Below are 15,958 nucleotides of genomic sequence, written 5' to 3'. Positions count from 1 at the left end.
GTGGAGGTTGGTATAGTGTGGGTGTTGATAATTTCAAGTTTAACTATCGTTCACTACCATTGTTGCGGACACTTCTTGCTGATATTTCTCTACTGTTGTCTTGTAAGCGTTTCAATTACTCTGATTTCAGACCTGTTTGAGAGAATCGGATGACAGTGATATTGAGGAATCTCTGTCCGTCCACAGTGATGATCAGCGCTCAGAAGCAAGTTGGGAACCTGTGGATAGGAAGGAGACTGAGGTAGGAGCATAGGTTCATCGCTCTTAGTACCACAAAACCTGTAAAATGGGAATGGAAGGTCATGCAAATTCCCGCTAACTGTTTCTTTCATGCCTTTGTGAAGAATTTGTAGTTTTATTTGTACTTTTGATTAGTCCTGCCGATATGAACTGTTAAATGCCTCGCACTCGTCATCCCTCAGTCAGCAGGTATCCCGCTGTAGGGAAAGCATACTCTCATTTTCCCTCGCCTGCTTTCCTTATCCCCATGAAAGGATGAGATTGGGTTAATATATTGGGATGGATTGAGGATTGGTTAATGGGCAGAAAACAATAGGAATAAAGGGATCCTTTTCAAGTTAGTAATTGGTTGTAATTAGTAATGGGCTGGTAATTGGTGGGGTATCGCAGCAATCAGTGGTTGGGCCTCAAGCTATTACAAACTATATCAATCACTTGGATGAATCAGCCAAATGTAGTGTCCCCATGCTTGCTGGTGATGCAAAGTTGCAAGCTGTGAGGAGGATGCAAAGCTTAGCATCAGTGGTAGGAAAAATAATGGAATCCTTCCTGAAAGAAAGGATAGAAGAACATCCAGAAATAAGAAATATAACAGCATGGATTTCAAAAAGGAAAATCTAGTTTTACCAACCGTGTTGACTTTTTTGAGGCGGGGGGCGGGGGGGGGGGGGGGGGGGGGGGGTCAGAGAAAATAGACACTGGTAATACATTAAAAGTAATTTATCTAGATTTACAAAAGGCTGTTCGTAAGATGCCCCATTATAGACTAATGATTAAGGTCAGAGAATATGTATTCAGGACAAATGGCAAAATGGTTTGCTGGCTTCCACAAGGTTCCATACTGGGACTGACTACTGTTCACAAAGGGGGGTGAGAGGGTACAGTCAACACTGAGGCGGACTGCAGTAAATTGAAGCACATCAGTAAATGTCAATAATTCATAAATTAAGTTCAACACCGATAATGTGACATAGTACATTTTGGTAGGAAGTATAAGATGGCGTACATTTCTGGTCACCATATTATGAAAAAGCTATGGAGGCACTGGAGAGAGTGTAGAGAAGATTTACAAGGATGATGCCAGAAAAGCAGTATACATATCCGTAAAGTATTGACAGACTCGGTCTTTTGATAGTCAGAGACTTTTTCCCAGGGTAGAGGGGTCAATTACTATGGGGCATAGGTTTAGAGGAAATGTACGAGGCAAGTTTTTTTACACAGAGGTGCCTGGAACTCGCTGCCGGAGGAGGTGGTGGAGGCAGGACCTCAACCGGGTGCTGATTAGTACTGATCTCCACAAGCGGCGACCAGGCCTGATGTCCACTCCTGTGGTCTTGGAGGCCATTGGAAACCCCCCCCCCCCCACTCTCCCCTGGAGGGGCAGGGCAGAACAGTACTCTGGAGTCTGGGCAGGTTGGCACTGCCTGGGTGACAGGCTGGCAGTTTCAGGGTGCCAAGTTGGCACCGCCAAGTGTCAGGTCCTGAAGGGGGCCCTGCCCATGAAAGGGGGTGTGAAGAGGGGTTATGAAGGGTGGAGGGCTGAAGATTGAGGGGGAGGGGGGGCTATGAAGGGGCATCATAAATGTTCAGGAGGGGTGCGGAGATAAAGGAGGAGTCCTGATAGGGGGAGGAAGCCTGAAAGGTGTGGGGCCCCCAGTGATCTCATAACAGGGTGTGCTCACTTGGGATGGTGACGGTAATGCCCATGTCTGCGGGGGTGGGGAACACTGGGCGACAGACTCTCTTCGAGATCAGGGCACCCTTTCAAGATGGCAACCGCCCCTGCCCGATCTCTGAGGAGCTGGTATCGCCGGTGAGTTCATCCCCCACTGCACAAAAATGTAGGCTAGACTGGTGAGAAATTCCCCAAGGCCCAAAGAAATGACTCCATGCAGGTGAATCCACATCTGGATTTCACCCAAAAATCCAGTGGAAACATCCCGCCAAACTTGTCCAAAATGATACTTCGTTATATTTGGATGAATCACGCCCATTGTGAATCTTGTAATTCTCCAACCCAGAAGCTGTGGATGCTCAGTCATTGAGTATATTCAAGGAGATTGATAGATTTTTGGATCCTAAGAGAATTGAGGATTGCGTGGGAAGGCAGATGAGGTAGATCAACCATTTCTGTTTTTCCTCCCTTCCCCTTTCTCATTCCTCCTTCAGTCCACTCCCCATGCTGCTCTCTATCCCTAATATCCCCCACACCCACCCAACAGTTTTCTGCCCTTCCCAACACCCCCTCCCTCCCCCAAAATAGTTTTCTGCTCTACCCCACCCTTTCACTTTCCCTGAGCGGGACTGACATGAATGCTGAGCACCTAGGACCTTTTGAACAGAGTCTGAAATTGTTAATGCTCAGAATCCAAGCAATCAACAACACTATGAGAAAAGATATGTAAGAAAATTATTTACAAAAATTAACACGAAAATACGTCTAAAAAGTAAGCAATGTAGGAATAGCAAAAAAGTACAAGAGAGGTGAACATAAGGTACCAAGAAAGGCAACTGAAACAAAAAAATATAAGTGGGTTCAATACGCCATTAGACTTCATCTGTGAAGAGATGAGGAACTTCAAAACAGGCTGTGGAGAGATAAATGAGAAAATAGGCATGATTCCTTCAGCCGCTCCTTGTTGCAGAAAGATCCTGTGTTCTGTTTGTATGCGTAATTATATGGGCGACACGGTAGTACAGTGGTTAGCACTGTTGCTTCACAGCGCCAGGGTCCCAGGTTCGATTCCCGGCTTGGGTCACTGTCTATGCGGAGTCTGCTTTTCACAGTAACTTCATTGCAGTGTTAATGTAAGCCTACTTGTGACAATAAAGATCATTATATGTATTGAAATAAAATACCAAATATTCTTTAAAATTTGGAAGTTTAGTATATTTTCAGGGTGGCTGATGTGGATGCTGATTATTGGATGTTTGGATAATTGAGATGTGTATACATCACCGGCAGAGATTATTTTCTAATTGGTTAATTTATTGCAGGTGACACGGTGGGTCCCCGACCACATGGCGTCGCATTGCTTTTACTGTGACTCAGAATTCTGGTTAGCCAAACGGAGACACCACTGCAGGTGAGCGAGCAATGTACTGTGCCCCTAGTCTCACCAAGAACCATTACTCATTACAAACCTTCATTCCAGCTTTGCTACTTATCACCATCTATCTTTTTTGTTGGGGAGGGGTGGCGATGAGATGAGTTCTGTCTTCCCGGTATTTATCTGCAGGAAATTGCATTTACCCAGAATCTGTTCAGACAGGTGGCATAGAAGCAGTGAATAAGTTGTGCAAGGATGCGGTAAAGTAGAGCTGGGAGCTGTTAGTCTGAATGTGGAGGGTGCCTGTATTTCTTGGGATCCCAATTCCAAAGACAGAGCGTAGATAAAGAGGAGAATGGCTAAGAAGAAAGCATTGGGACTTTTCAAGGAATGTTATGTGATGGGAGGGTGGGTAAATGTCATTGCAGTAGATGTTTAGTTACATTGAATAGGTACAAATGGAATGGAAACAATGGCAGTCCCACTGAGAGCTGGTCATTGGAGTGGGGTTGGAGAAATGTTCTGTGGTTGATTGTCAAAGGTTGCTGAGAGGTTAAAAAGGATGTGAAGGAATAGTATATTATGGCTACAATTACATAGTATTATTTGTGACTTTGATTAGTGCTGTGTGAGGGATATGTGCTTGATTTGTTATGATCCTCGTAGCTTTTAAAAGAGGAATCTCCATGTAGCCATGGGGGAACATAGACAAGATTTCACTTTATAAAACTTTTACTGTAACAAACCAACTCAAATCAACAAATGAAGGATGTTTCAAGCAAAGAAAAAATTCACTTTAACCAGTCGATTCAACAAAGATGGACCTCATGTGGCTACAAGCACTTGCACAACTTCCTTGAGTTGAGTAGGTGTATTCCCTATAAATGTTTCTGGATATGGTTACCACCAACCAGGCACATATCTACAAATCCTCTGTTGCCTGGTTTACAGCTGCTCTGATGGCACAGATTTCCCAAAGACTCCCGCCTCCGAACCCTTTGGTAACATTGAAGCAGCAGAAATGGATATTGAACAATCCGTTTCCTTTCCTGTATTTTACAACTTTATGACATGTTCATCCCATTGTAACCTCGGATCACATGGGCATTTCCTGGAACCTAATAATAAAATGATCAGGAAATCAATTAACTCTCTTTGAGGATACTTTGATCTTAAACGGTCATTACTCAGCAGAAAATATATCTCATCACTGATTGAAGAAATTAAACCCTGAAGGTAGGAGTAAAACAAGTACCAATTTGAATGGAAATAGGAACGAAATTAGATGAAGATTTGGCTTCCTTACTAGGATGTAGAAAAACTCGGATGTGAGAAACCAGGATGGGAGGATCAAGCAGAAGTAACTTAACAGATCATATCAATTTTAGGCAAAGAAGTCGATGAGATCCTTATATTTGAGAGAGGGAACTGGGAAAAGCAGTTTAAGGAGTTGGTTCATGGGCCGGCATGGTGGCGCAGTGGTTAGCACTGCTGCCTACGCTGCTGAGGACCCGGGTTCAATCCCGGCCCCTGGTTGCTTTCTGTGTGGAGTTTGCACGTTCTCCCCCTATCTGCATGGGTTTCACCCACACAACCCAAAGATGTGCACGTTAGGTGGATTGGCCACGCTAAATTGCCCCTTAATTGGAAAAAAAATAATTGGGTACTCTAAATTTATTTTTTTTAAAAGGAGTTGGTTGATAATTGAAGAAGTGAAGCCATGATTAATTTTGCATTTCACAATGAATAAGCATAGGTGTGTAAGGCCCAATAGTACTTGATGTCATCCAGCTAGACTGGTGATGATGGCGAAACCGGTCGTGTGCCACATTTTAAAAGAAAGCATTCTATGGGATACATAAAGCCATCTCTAATTGCCCATGGGAAGGTGGTGGCAAACCAGCTTCTAGAACTGATGCGAGTGCTTAAGTCAGAGTTGAACAGGACTTGACGCAAGTACGGCTATGGTTGTTTTGGATGATCTTAAGTTTATGGAGAGGAGAATGCGGAAAGGAGAATGCGGAAAGGAGAATGTGGAAAGGGCCAAAAGTCTTTTGGAACAATCAGCTCAAGAGGTACCAAAGCACAGAAAAGTTTCAGCAGGAGATGAGCTGCAGCAAAAGTGGAATGTTCTCTAAGTCACACTCAAGCACCATTCTCATTTCAATGGTATGTCAAAACCAGCCCACACTCCAATATCATTACTTAATACCAAGCTTCACTCCAGTAACAATACTCACACTAATCCTCACTGAAGTAATTTAGCATTCCCTCTCACTCCAGTCCCATTACTCTACCTGACTTGATCTACTTGCTTAACTGCATATCAACAAAACAGCTCGTTGGCCATGAAAAACCCTCGCTCGAATGCCGCATTTCAACGCAGTCCTCCCACCTCTACAGTTGGTTAACACGATCCCTTCCATCAGTAGTATTAACTCAGCATAAATCTCTACATCAGTAATATTACTTAACACTAACTCAATGCTAAAAACACTCCATGGAGTTATTCAATACTAATGCTTGCACTCATGCCATTGTCCATCACTTAATCTGCTGACGTAAGTAATTATATTTGACTGCAACATACTTTGGGATGTCCTGAGGATCAGATGAAGCAATTTATAAATCAGCATTCTTCCAATTAACAATAACTGAACCTCATTGCATGAATGTTCAGTGACTCGTTGGGCCTGCCAACTTGTTCAAATAGAACTCACACTTGTATTGTTCTGCTGTTGAAAAGATTTTTAAGATTTGAGAATAAGAGTCCAACATCGTGTGTATTTTGTTGGTTTATACTCTGAATAATTTTCTTTCTGCTCTTCTCTGACTCTGGTGTTTTATGTAAAACTAATATATTGGGTTAGAGGAGGAAAAATAAACCAGGTTTCTTCTGATTGCTGACCTGTGACCTAAACTGAAAGTATGTGTATTCTACTTGGTGAAAGCAATATTATGCTTAGCTTTTACCTATGTGTTATATTTGAAGAATCATGATTTTGTTGAGGTATTGAAAGGCTGCCAGCCAGTATCTGCACCTTTAAGGGATGACAGAAAGTTAGACTTGAGTATACAATGCAGCACAGACAAACTATCTCTCTGAGCATGTTAATGGATTGTAATTGTTTGTTTATTCCTAGGAACTGTGGGAATGTTTTTTGTGCCAATTGCTGCCACCTGAAGCTACCCATTCCAGATCAACAGTTATATGATCCTGTCCTGGTCTGCAACTCCTGCTATGATCAGATTCAAGCGTGCCGCACCCGGGAAATTATGAACCAGCAGCTGAAGAAGCCCATTGCTACTGCATCCAGTTAAAATGGCACTCTGCCTTCCCCAACTTGTGCCGTGAAGCTTCTGTTATCCTGGAAACTTGACACTTGAAGGTTAGCTGGGTTCTACAGAAAAAGAAAATGCAAACCCCAGCTGGATAGGTGTTTGGAAGATTTCAAAGTACTGATATGAAAATGCTGCTACAACAAGCTCTTGACCTGTGCACTATGAACTTTGGGTTGGGGGGGGGGGGGGGGGGGGGGAAGAGGGAAGAGAGTAGGGAAATAACCAAAATATTAATGGGAAAAGAAACAGATCCATTTCTAACTGATGAGCTGCTTAGGTTTGAAAAATAAATTCTAATTCCTGCGTTAAGAGCTTCTGAGATATAAAGTGGAGACTATGTGGTGTATGTTTCTCAATTGCTTGACCAGCCATTACAAGAGTGAGCAGCTTCTGTGCCTCAGTAAAGAATGTGATAGAGGTAGAATTGTGTAAAATCTAGTTGTATATTGCAGGCTGTAGAACCTCTTCATTCTATCCATTTTCCAACCTGTATTCAAGGTTGCAAAGAGAATATTTGAGGGACTGTGGCGGTTGCTTGTTTAAATTACACCAACAGCCTAAATTTTATTTCTGAGTTCCTCTGAGATGTGTGACAATGATATTCTGATTCTAAAATATGCTTCTGAGCGAAGCATTTCTCCAATCTGTTTTCATTTATTATTATTTTTAAATGTTGATGGAAAATGGGGCTGTACATGTGAAACCTGTATGATGTTTGGGGGGTTTGCTGGGGGTGGGCAGATCCCCACAGTATTATCACTCCTATTAGCCTGATATGTTGGGGAACAAAATGTCCCTCTTCATTTTATTAACTCTTGCAATTTTCTTTCCCTCTTTCCTCTCCTTTCTCTGACAAAAAAAAGATTTTTTACAAACTGGAAAAAGCCATTAGGCCCAAAAAGCTTGTCTCCTTTTCATAGACCAACCGCACTATTTATTAGTCTTTTCACCATATCCCTTGTCTCTCCAAGCATTAATTTAACTGTCCCTTGTCCACCTATGCTGTCTACTTCAATGTCTTTACCTGGTATTAATTGCAATTGATTACTATCTAGGTGAAAAATATTTAACCCAACGTCTTCATTATTGACACTTCTATCAGAGCTCTGGTTCCATGTAAATTGTAAACAGGCAGATCCAACTGTACATCTCAAGTAAGTTGAAATATGGTGATTATAGGAATTTGAATTTAAGAGGAAGATAAGTTTGTTTTCTTGTTCACCTGTGCCTCTTTTCCTTCTTACATTATCCTTCCTTTGTGGATCTCCCTTCTCATTTTCCTTTTCTCCCTCCTGGTGCACTTGCTGGGTCCTGCATAGAGAGGTTTTTCGATCAAACTGCTAGGCCTGTTTGTTGGCTGTGGTCTGAGGTGACATTAGAGCTACCATTTTCTGGAGTAGAATGTCACAGTGGTCTGCACATGATGCACCCCGGTCTACCACAACAAAATGTGTAATAAACTTTGCAAGTGTGGTTAATCTGAGGTGTGTAAAAGTGTTTGCTTCCTTTATAGTTAGAAATTGACAGACATAAGTGATTTTGAAAACACATCTTTGAAGCGCCACCCATTCTTCGAGGATTTGTGATTAACACTTTACTCAGCCCACACTGAAATGGAAAGGTTTTGGGACCCTTCACTGGATTGACAAGGAAGTTCTTGAACAACAATTCTTTCCCTTTTATTTTTGAACAGTATCTCCTTTCTAATGCTCTAACAGATTGTATTAATTTCTCTCCATGTCCCAAATTAAATGTAGTGAATTTCACAGGCCCCAGATTAAAGTTGGCTGGGATGGGATCTTGTTGCTGCTAATAAACGTCTGGCAGATATAATTCTTTGATTTTTCTGTTCATTTATTGGACCTTTAGCGTTTGATACAGTGCAAGTGACTACTGTATAGCAAGTCACCGAACTTATAACAGAGAGCAAAAACAAGACTAACTGGCAAAGCATCTTGTGTTCTGTAACAGCAAATGAGTGTACTTGTTATGGGAATACAATAGGAATTGGTAATTGGCATCTGTACACATTGGAGATTCAGGAAGGAGTTTTCCGAGGCCTGTGGAGGCAAGTTTGTAGATCAAGGAGGTGAGAGTGGGTGGTGGGCTGGGAAGTTTGAAAAAAAAACATCAGCCCGGTATTCTGACCTGTCTTCTGCTTTCTTTGTTTTCCCTTGGAGTGGATAGGGAATACATTTGGGAAATTCCTGTGGCTGAGGTAGGAATTCAAATAAAAGTGTTAAGCATGCTATGAAAAGCGATTTAATGTATAGATTCCCACTTTCACAAAAGGGGATCAGTCCAATGCTTTGTCTCCAACCAGCAGGTTGGAGGAGGTGAGAGTGTAGCAGGAGGGACTTCCTCAGTGTAGCTGACAAACTGTGAAGGCTTTGGTCATTTGCACTGAAAAGCTTCTGACATTGTCAGAATGCAAAGCATTCCTCTGCAAAAAGTTTTATTACTGCATAAATGGTGATTGCCAGCTCCTTGGGTGGCACTTTACCGGACCAACACCTCAACTACCTTCCTTCAATTGCATTCACTTGCTGCCAGCCTAAAGCGTGCCACGAGAGCAGCTTATGCAGTTCCACCTCCCACCTCTGCTGAGGGTCTGTGGTAAGGGGCCTAGCAGTGATTCAAGCTGCAGCAGAAGAGTAGCTGCCTTCACGGCCACATGCACCTCTATCGGAAGGGGATGGCCTCTAAGATACAACTGGAAGGAGGTGAGACTCTTGCAAATGCTATAACCTCGGGCGGCTCAGTCTCTCGTGGCAGGTTGTAATTGACATCTGCACCCTCATGATGGTAAGGCTAATAGGGCAGGTGGGCATGCATTACCTGTGGCTGACAAGGTACCTGGAGGTAGTTTTCCCCCCTACTCATCTCTCTCTCTGCCCCCACACTCCTGACCACGGATCTCTGCCTCCCCCCAAGTTGTGTGTATAGTTGCAGCATAACCCCGCAGCTCTTAAACTCAAGCCCCCTGTTAATAAACTCTAACACGCTATAAGCCTTCTTCACGGCTCTATCCACTTGAGTGGCAACCTTCAGTGATCTGTGGACATGAACCCCAAGATCTCTCTGTTCCTCCACATTCCTCAGAACCCTGCCATTGACTCTGTAATCCGCATTCAAATTTTTTCTACCAAAATTAATCACCTCGCACTTATCAGGGTTAAACTCCATCTGCCATTTTTCGGCCCAGCTCTGCATCCTATCAATGTCTCTTTGCAGCCCTCCACGTCATCCATCTTGGTGTCATCAGCAAATTTACTGACCCACTCTTCAGCCCCCTCCTCCAAGTCATTGATAAAAATCACAAATAGCAGAGGACCCAGCACTGATCCCTGTGGTACACCGCTGGTAACTGGTCTCCAGTCTGAAAATTTTCCATCCACCACCACCCTCTGTTTTCTATGTGATAGCCAGTTACTTATCCAATTGGCCAAATTTCCCTCTATCCCACACTTCCTTACTTTCTTCATGAGCCGACCATGGGGAACCTTATCAAACGCCTTACTAAAATCCATGTATACGACATCAACTGCTCTACCTTCATCTACACACTTCGTTACCTCCTCAAAGAATTCAATCAAATTTGTGAGGCAAGAGTTATCCTTCACGAATCCGTGTTGACTATCCCGGATTAAGCGGCATCTTTCCAAATAGTCATAAATCCTATCCTTCAGGACCTTTTCCATTAATTTACCGACCACCGAAGTAAGACTAACTGGCCTATAATTACCAGGGTCATTCCTATTACCTTTCATGAACAGAGGAACAACATTCGCCACTCTCCAGTCCTCTGGCACTATTGCCGTGGACAGTGAGGACCCAAAGATCAAAGCCAAAGGCTCTGCAATCTCATCCCTTGCCTCCCAAAGAATCCTTGGATATATCCCATCTGGCCCAGGGGACTTGTCGACCCTCAGGTTTTTCAAAATTGCTAATACATCCTTCCTCAGAACGTCTACCTCCTCCAACCTACCCGCCTGTATCACACTCTCATCCTTAAAAACATGGCCCCTCTCCTTGGTGAACACTGAAGAAAAGTATTAATTCAACGCCTCCTATTTCTTCTGACTCCATGCACAAGTTCCCACTACTGTCCTTGACCGGCCCTACCCACGCCCTGGTTATTCTTTTATTTGTAATGTGGTGTTCTCTTTAAGCAGAGTAAAATATCTGTATCTCCCGCCTGTTCTTAATTGGTTGTTTTCGGAAAGGGAAACCAATTTACGGAATACTGAGAGGTCTAGATATAGTGAATGTGGAGAGGATGCTTCCACTAGTCGGAGAAACTAGAACCCTAGGGCACAGTCTCAGACTGAAGAGACGATCCTTTAAAATAGATGAGGAATTTCTTCAGCCAGAGAGTAGATGAATCTGTAGAGCTCATTGCCACAGAAGACTGAGTCACTGAATGTCTTTAAGACAGAGATAGATCGGTTCTTGATTAATAATGGGATCAGGGGTTATGGAGAGAAGGCTGGAGAATGGGGATGAGAAACATATCAGCAATGATTGAATGGCAGAGCAGACTCGAATGGCCTAATTCGATTCCTATGTCTTATGGTCTTAAAAAGCCTATTATTCTCTCATTCCGGTGTTTATTCCAAAACTGTGTGTTTTACTCAGCACCGGATATTCCTGGGAGATGTTACACCAGAATGCTGACCGCCTCATGGACTTTTGGTGTGTTTTCAATGTATCACATGTCAGTTACAGTACGGTAGTAATTTAATTTGGAGTCAGCTATAATTTAATTACTGACTCTGGGGCCTCGATGGGAATTTTTCACCCACCAATTTGCTTTCAAAATCTGAAACCTCTCTTTCGCCAGTACGTCCCTGCAAATAACACACATGGGCTTTGTATCCTTATTTACAGTGGCATAATTGACAAAACGATTGCTCAAGTAATCACCTTTATACTGCTTTGTTCCCGAGTTAAGTTTCTTCTTTGATTTTGCGCCAAAAGCACGTACATGTGAGGGCGCTTGATAGATTGCCCTGTGACCCTCCCAACACCCACCTGAGAGTTGCGACCCACACCTTGAAAAACTGCTATAGATCAGTAAGACCAAAATCTGTAATTTAGTTAATTCAAAACCATCCCTTCTGATAGTTCCAGGAAGGTGCTGTTGGAGTCTTTTTTCCTGGTCTGCATTGTGGATATGACTAGCCAGCATATGACCATTAGCAATAGAATGTATGTAAGTTGTACTGAACTGAGTAATGTATGATCTAGTTAGGGACCAGTAATGTTTTGTTTAAAGCAGACAGAAGTTTGAAAGCACAGTTACCCACTAGGAGAATAAAGTGACAAGATTCAAACAAACAAAATAAATGTTTCTACAGAAAGTCCAGAAAGTAAAGCCACTTATAATATCTATCTACCACCCGAACATTCAGAATTAACATGAGGTAAATCTGAATTAACAGGCTAAATATAGTTCAACACACCCCTCCACATTGCACATTAAATGACGTGATCAAGACCGATTCCACCGGTTTCTGGATGTCAGCGACCACTGAGTCACAATATTTTGTCACAATGCTACCTCCCTCGAGAGGGATTTCAACTCTTCACTTTCAAAGATTCAGCCTCTGACTTTTCCTCAAAATATGCTCTGGGGGGGATAATGCTCCTAATTTTAAGTTAGACTCTTGTACAAATAATAAATGTACATGTACTTCAGCCTGCAAAACACTACCTTTCCCTGAGGTGTTAGCCATGGCTCAGTTGGTTGAACTCTCGGGTTTAGGGTTCAAGCACTCCAGGGGTTCACTGGTAGAGTCACAGGCGGAATTCTCCATTGGCTGGCGCCCAAATCACGGAATACAGAGAGGTGTGACTGCCCGGCCGGGCTGGACACTGGCTGGGCTGGGGTGGGGAGGGGGCTCTGCCAGGGATGGGGGGTGATGGGAGAATGGGCCAAGTGGCTGGTGTGACCCGCCCAGGACTGGGGCTGTGTTCAGTCACGGATCGTCATTGCCGCGGCCTGCAAAGAAACCATCCCATTGACCACCCACCTTGGCCCCTGGTTATGCAGAGTGACACTGGGCACATGCATGCCCCACCCCTCACCCCATCCTCTGCCATACCCCTTGACCTGGCCACTACCCTCCGGTGGCCCACCCAGGACAACGCCCCTATGGGGGCACCAGGCATGGGTCACGGGGCTTACCATTGGGTTGGAAAGGACAGTGCCAGCCAATGGTACCCCTGACATCAAGGGCAGGCGGCAGGGCCAGAGGCCCCTACGGTGCTGCCACCGATGGAGATGGGGGAGGCAGAGCTCGCAATGCCAACCGGGACCACCATGTAGCCCGTTGGACCTGGTTGGGCACAGAGGCCACACCATGCTTACATGTCGGCCTTTCACCTCCTGCAGCCAATGGAACTGGAATACAACTGGCAGTGGTGGCCTTCTGTTGCCGCAGCCCTTGGGCTGTACGATCTGGAGCTGCTCGACGAGGAGGAAGCTCCAGTAAAGGAGCGTGCAGTAGTGGAGCATGTTGCAGAGGAATAGGAGGCAGCCACCTAGGATGGAGAACCAGCTGCCCAACAGGCCGAGGAGGAGGTGCAAAGGCAGCGCCTTGTGTGCACCGGCAGCGCCTGCCATTTGAGGACCTGCTGGACTGGACATGCCATCAAAGACTCTGGCTGGGCAGGGAGACAGTGCAACATATCTGTCAGATGATGGCACACCTGGCACTGCGGGGGAATGGGGGAGGACACCCACTCTCAGTGGCCATCAAAGTGACAGTCGCCCTGAACCTTTACACCACGGGGTCCTTCAGGCGCCAAGTGGGGACCAGTCTGGGATCTCACAGACCTCTTAGCACAGGTGCATCTGTGTCATCATGGAGGCCCTATATGCCCAGGCAACTCAAAACATCCATTTCAATGTGGGCCAAGACAGACAGGATCCCCGGGCATCGGGGAGGATGCCCGGGCAGCGGGGTTTGCCGCCATCGACGGGATGCCCCAGGTCCAGTGGGTGATCAATGAGATGCATGTCCCCCTACGAGTACCTGCAGATGACAGGCGGCTCTACATGAACCGAAAGGGGTTCCACGTAATGAATATGCAGCTAATATCTGACCATCAGCTTCACATCGCACACGTCTGCACCCGATATCCGGAAACTCTACACAACGCTTTCATCCTGGCACACTGGACAATTCCTGACATGTTTGAGATGCCCCCCACCCCACCTGACTGGGGGACTGGCTCCTGGTCGACGGGTTATCCACTGTGGTCGTGGCTGATGACACCTATCCGGAGGCCACAGACCGATGTGGAGGCCTGCTACAACGACGTCCATACAACAACTAGGAGCATGATCAAGCGGTGCTTCGGCCTCCTGAAGATGCACTTCAGGTGCCTGAACCACTCTGGCAGGGCCCTCCTGTATGATGCTTAGAGGATCGCCTGCATCGTGGTGGCCTGCTGTGTCCACCACAACATCGCACAGCAGAGGGGCGGCGTGCTGGAGGAGGATGAACACCAGTCCTCATCCAATGAGGAGGATGCGGGAGAGGAGGATGATGGGCAGGACATGGGGCCCAGGCGGGCACGGAAGGCCACATGACGTGTGCGCCAAACCAACTCTCATGGAACGCTCTGATCTCCTCCAGGTTCAGCAACTATGGGGGAGGGGGGGACCTGGGGACTGGCCAGGGGCACGGACATCGTATCCCCCTCCCATTCACCTCCCCCCCCCCCCCCCCCCCGGCTATTCCCTCGCCTGGAACCCCGTCTGTGATACTTGCCTTCTGTACTGTGGGCTGTGGGGCCCTGGGTTGGCAGCAACATCGGGTCTGGTCCAAGGTATGGAGGACGATGACAGCCTGCTCTGCAATAAGCTCGGATTCTCCGCATCATTTAACAACGTCTGACTCCTGCCCACGGGAGTACTTTCCACCGTCCATCTGGGTGATCCCACATACGAGCTGGCCATTCCATCACACAGTCCCCTGAGATGATGGTGGGGACGGCTGGGGGAAGGGGGGGGGGGGGCGGTGGTGGGAGGGGCCACCCACAACATCTGCCCATTCCCCTCCCCTCCCCCCCCCCCCTCTCTCTGGCCAGCCAAGACCAGCCAACCCCTCATACTCATCTGACAGAGCACCGAGACAAGTTGTAAGTGTGAACAGGTGTTTAATATGTCAACATATAGACCCCATAACTAAACTGTGCCCTGCACCCATGCCAACTTAGCTGGCATTTAACGTTTTGGCCTTATGGGCCCTAACACTACGTCCTGGTGGTTCCCCAGCAGGGGTGGAGACGGCCTGCTATGATTCCCACCCTGCAACCTGTGTCCCCATTGATGAGCGTCTTCTGCGGCGACCGGACCTGGATGGGCCACCTGCTGCTCGAGATTCCCAGGTAGCATGGTGCCAACCTGTTCTGCCTGCTGCCCACCACATGTACCAGGGACAGGAAGGGGGGAGTCCGAGATGCTGCAGTGTTCTGACACCTCCGCTGCGCGAGTTACCGGCACGGGCCCCATCACCTCTCCTTTGGGGTGCTCGATGGCCCCCGGGCTACTCCATGGGACTGGGGTATAAGTGGAGCTATCCCCTGAGGCTCCCCCGCCACCTGGCGCTGCCAGTCTTGGAGGCCTGCTCTGGCCTCAACCAGGGTACACATGATCGCAGTTATGGAGCATGGGAAATGGACCATCTCCATCTGGGACTGCGCCACATCACCCATTGACTGAGCCACCACTTTCTGGGCTTCTGTCACATCATCCTGTGACTGCGCCCTCTCCCTCTAGGACTGGGCCACCTTCTGCTGTGTCTGCACCATGTCAGCCAGTGACTGGGCAACGCTCAGGAGCTCCATTGTGATTTCATGTGGCTTTGGCACATGGTTGCCTGTGAGGTGGCAACCTTGAGCTGGGCCTCAGCCAGCGCCTGCAGAGAGTGCCCCAGACCTTGAACATGCTGATCCACAGCGAGAACCGTTGCTCCCTATGCCTCCACTGCGGACGCCACCCATGTGATGGCACTTATTGTTCGGCATCACCTCCTACTTCTGCATGCGGTTGGACTCCAACTGCGCCTGCAGGTGCTGGATGCTCACTGACATCCCCTCATATAGACTCTTCCATTGCGACTGCATCTCCGCAATCAATGGGATTGGTCATTCCAGAAGCCCGAAACCCGTCTGGACGGCAGCTAGTCCCTGGGGTCAGCCTGCCCTCTGACCGTCCGCCCTCATGGGAGTTCCTACCTCCACCTGTTGTACAGGGTCAGCTATGTGGTGCACACCAGAGAGTGTCCCAGGAGCCTCGTCACTAAAGTGCCTGA

General features: G+C 46.5%; 1 protein-coding gene across 4 annotated transcripts in view; it reads left to right on the top strand.

The window, feature by feature from the left end:
• Nucleotides 1-8,465, top strand: part of mtmr4 (myotubularin related protein 4) — a 198,281-nt gene extending 189,816 nt beyond the window's left edge. For all 4 annotated transcript variants that reach the window (XM_038813960.1, XM_038813962.1, XM_038813963.1 and 1 more), the window contains 3 exons: nt 131-241; nt 3,238-3,326; nt 6,434-8,465. In XM_038813960.1, the coding sequence (XP_038669888.1) occupies nt 131-241; nt 3,238-3,326; nt 6,434-6,611 (378 nt within the window). In that variant the 3' untranslated portion in view covers nt 6,612-8,465. The remainder of the gene's footprint in view (nt 1-130; nt 242-3,237; nt 3,327-6,433) is intronic.
• The last annotated feature ends 7,493 nt before the right edge of the window (nt 8,466-15,958 follow it).

The sequence above is a fragment of the Scyliorhinus canicula genome, chromosome 12 (genome assembly GCF_902713615.1).
Source record: "Scyliorhinus canicula chromosome 12, sScyCan1.1, whole genome shotgun sequence".
Taxonomy (NCBI): Eukaryota; Metazoa; Chordata; class Chondrichthyes; order Carcharhiniformes; family Scyliorhinidae; genus Scyliorhinus; species Scyliorhinus canicula.
Note: the sequence above shows the minus strand (reverse complement) of the source record. Positions and strands in the feature narration are given on the sequence as shown.